Source organism: Oxyura jamaicensis, unplaced genomic scaffold (genome assembly GCF_011077185.1).
Source record: "Oxyura jamaicensis isolate SHBP4307 breed ruddy duck unplaced genomic scaffold, BPBGC_Ojam_1.0 oxyUn_random_OJ69230, whole genome shotgun sequence".
Classification (NCBI taxonomy): Eukaryota; Metazoa; Chordata; class Aves; order Anseriformes; family Anatidae; genus Oxyura; species Oxyura jamaicensis.
This window is the reverse complement of record NW_023309276.1, coordinates 1-1,043: the sequence shown is the minus strand read 5'-3', so window position 1 is coordinate 1,043 and position 1,043 is coordinate 1. Positions and strand designations below refer to the sequence as shown.

The 1,043-nt window shown below is 73.0% G+C and overlaps 1 protein-coding gene across 1 annotated transcript; it reads left to right on the top strand.

The window, feature by feature from the left end:
• Positions 1 to 38: 38 nt before the first annotated feature.
• Positions 39 to 1,031, top strand: LOC118159268 (protein timeless homolog). Its single transcript, XM_035313872.1, has 4 exons — positions 39 to 171; positions 256 to 551; positions 667 to 752; positions 907 to 1,031. Exons 1-4 carry the CDS (start codon positions 106 to 108, stop codon positions 1,029 to 1,031), a joined length of 573 nt encoding a protein of 190 aa, XP_035169763.1. The 5' UTR covers positions 39 to 105.
• The last annotated feature ends 12 nt before the right edge of the window (positions 1,032 to 1,043 follow it).

The following is a 1,043-nucleotide window of genomic DNA, read 5'->3' as shown; positions in this document are numbered from 1 at the left end:
TGGGGGCTGGGGCATGGGGCCGGGCTGACAGCGCTCCCCCCCCCCCCTCCAGGCCTGTCCTTCCCCGTGCCCCTGGTGCCTCTCTCGGAGGAGAACGAGGATGCCATGGAGGACCGGCGCTTCCGAGCCCTGCTACGGGAGCTGGGGCTCCGTCCCCCTGCCAGCGAGCAGGTGAGGTCCCTGTCCCCAGCCCTGTCCCCGGCCCTGTCCCCCCAGGCCTGGCCCAGCCCTGCAGCGTCTCCCTTCTCCCCCCAGGAGTCTTTCTGGCGCATCCCCGCCACCCTCACCCCGCAGCAGCTGCGCCGCGCCGCCGCCTCCCTTGCCCACCATAGCCCTAACCCGGAGGGGCTCCCCCAGCACCCCGAGGGGCTCCCCCAGCACCCTGAGGGGCTGCCGGCACCACCAAGGCACCCCCAGGCTCCTGCTCCAGGTGAGGATTTGGGCCGGGGGCGCAGGGATCAGGCTGGGGGTGCGGGAGCTGCCTCTGAGCCCCTCTTCACATGCCCAGCAGCGGAGCGGCCACCGGCCCCGCTCGGATCGGACTCAGAGAGGTGAGGCTGGGGTCTCGCGCGCTGGGCTGGGGGCACCAGGCACCTGGGTTCTCCCAGTGCCCCCCCAGGGCTGGGGGCTATCGGGCTCCCCTGACCCGTGTCCCCACTGCTGCAGCGAGGAGCCTGTCCGCGTCCCCCTGCAGTCGGGCAGCAAGAGGCGGCGTCAGCTCGACAGCGAGGATGAGGATGGCGGAAGCCCAGGTGGGTTCAGCCCCTCTGTCCCCATCTTCTCTGGCCTCCCCTCGCGGGGTTTCTTCCCCCGTCGCACCCCCTGGAGCTGGACCCGTGTCCCTGCCCCTATCCGTGCCCTGTCCCGGGGCTCAGCCCCGTCCCTGACCCCTTTTCCCCCCCGCAGAGGCAGAGGCAGCCCCCCCTGTGCCCCGCTCAGAGGACGACGACGACGACGACCCCCAGCCTGCAGGGAGGCGGAAGCGTGCCCGCCGCCTGGAGGAGGAGGAGGAGGAGGAGGAGGAGGACTGAGGCCCCCCCCCC

What these genes read in the sequence shown, in the direction of transcription:
- LOC118159268 (XM_035313872.1), top strand. Translation starts at nt 106, where the DNA reads ATGGAGGACCGGCGCTTCCGAGCCCTGCTACGGGAGCTGGGGCTCCGT. An exon ending in GTCCCCCTGCCAGCGAGCAG is followed by an intron (nt 172 to 255) that starts GTGAGGTCCCTG and finishes TTCTCCCCCCAG; the next exon opens with GAGTCTTTCTGGCGCATCCC. An exon ending in TGAGGATGGCGGAAGCCCAG is followed by an intron (nt 753 to 906) that starts GTGGGTTCAGCC and finishes TCCCCCCCGCAG; the next exon opens with AGGCAGAGGCAGCCCCCCCT.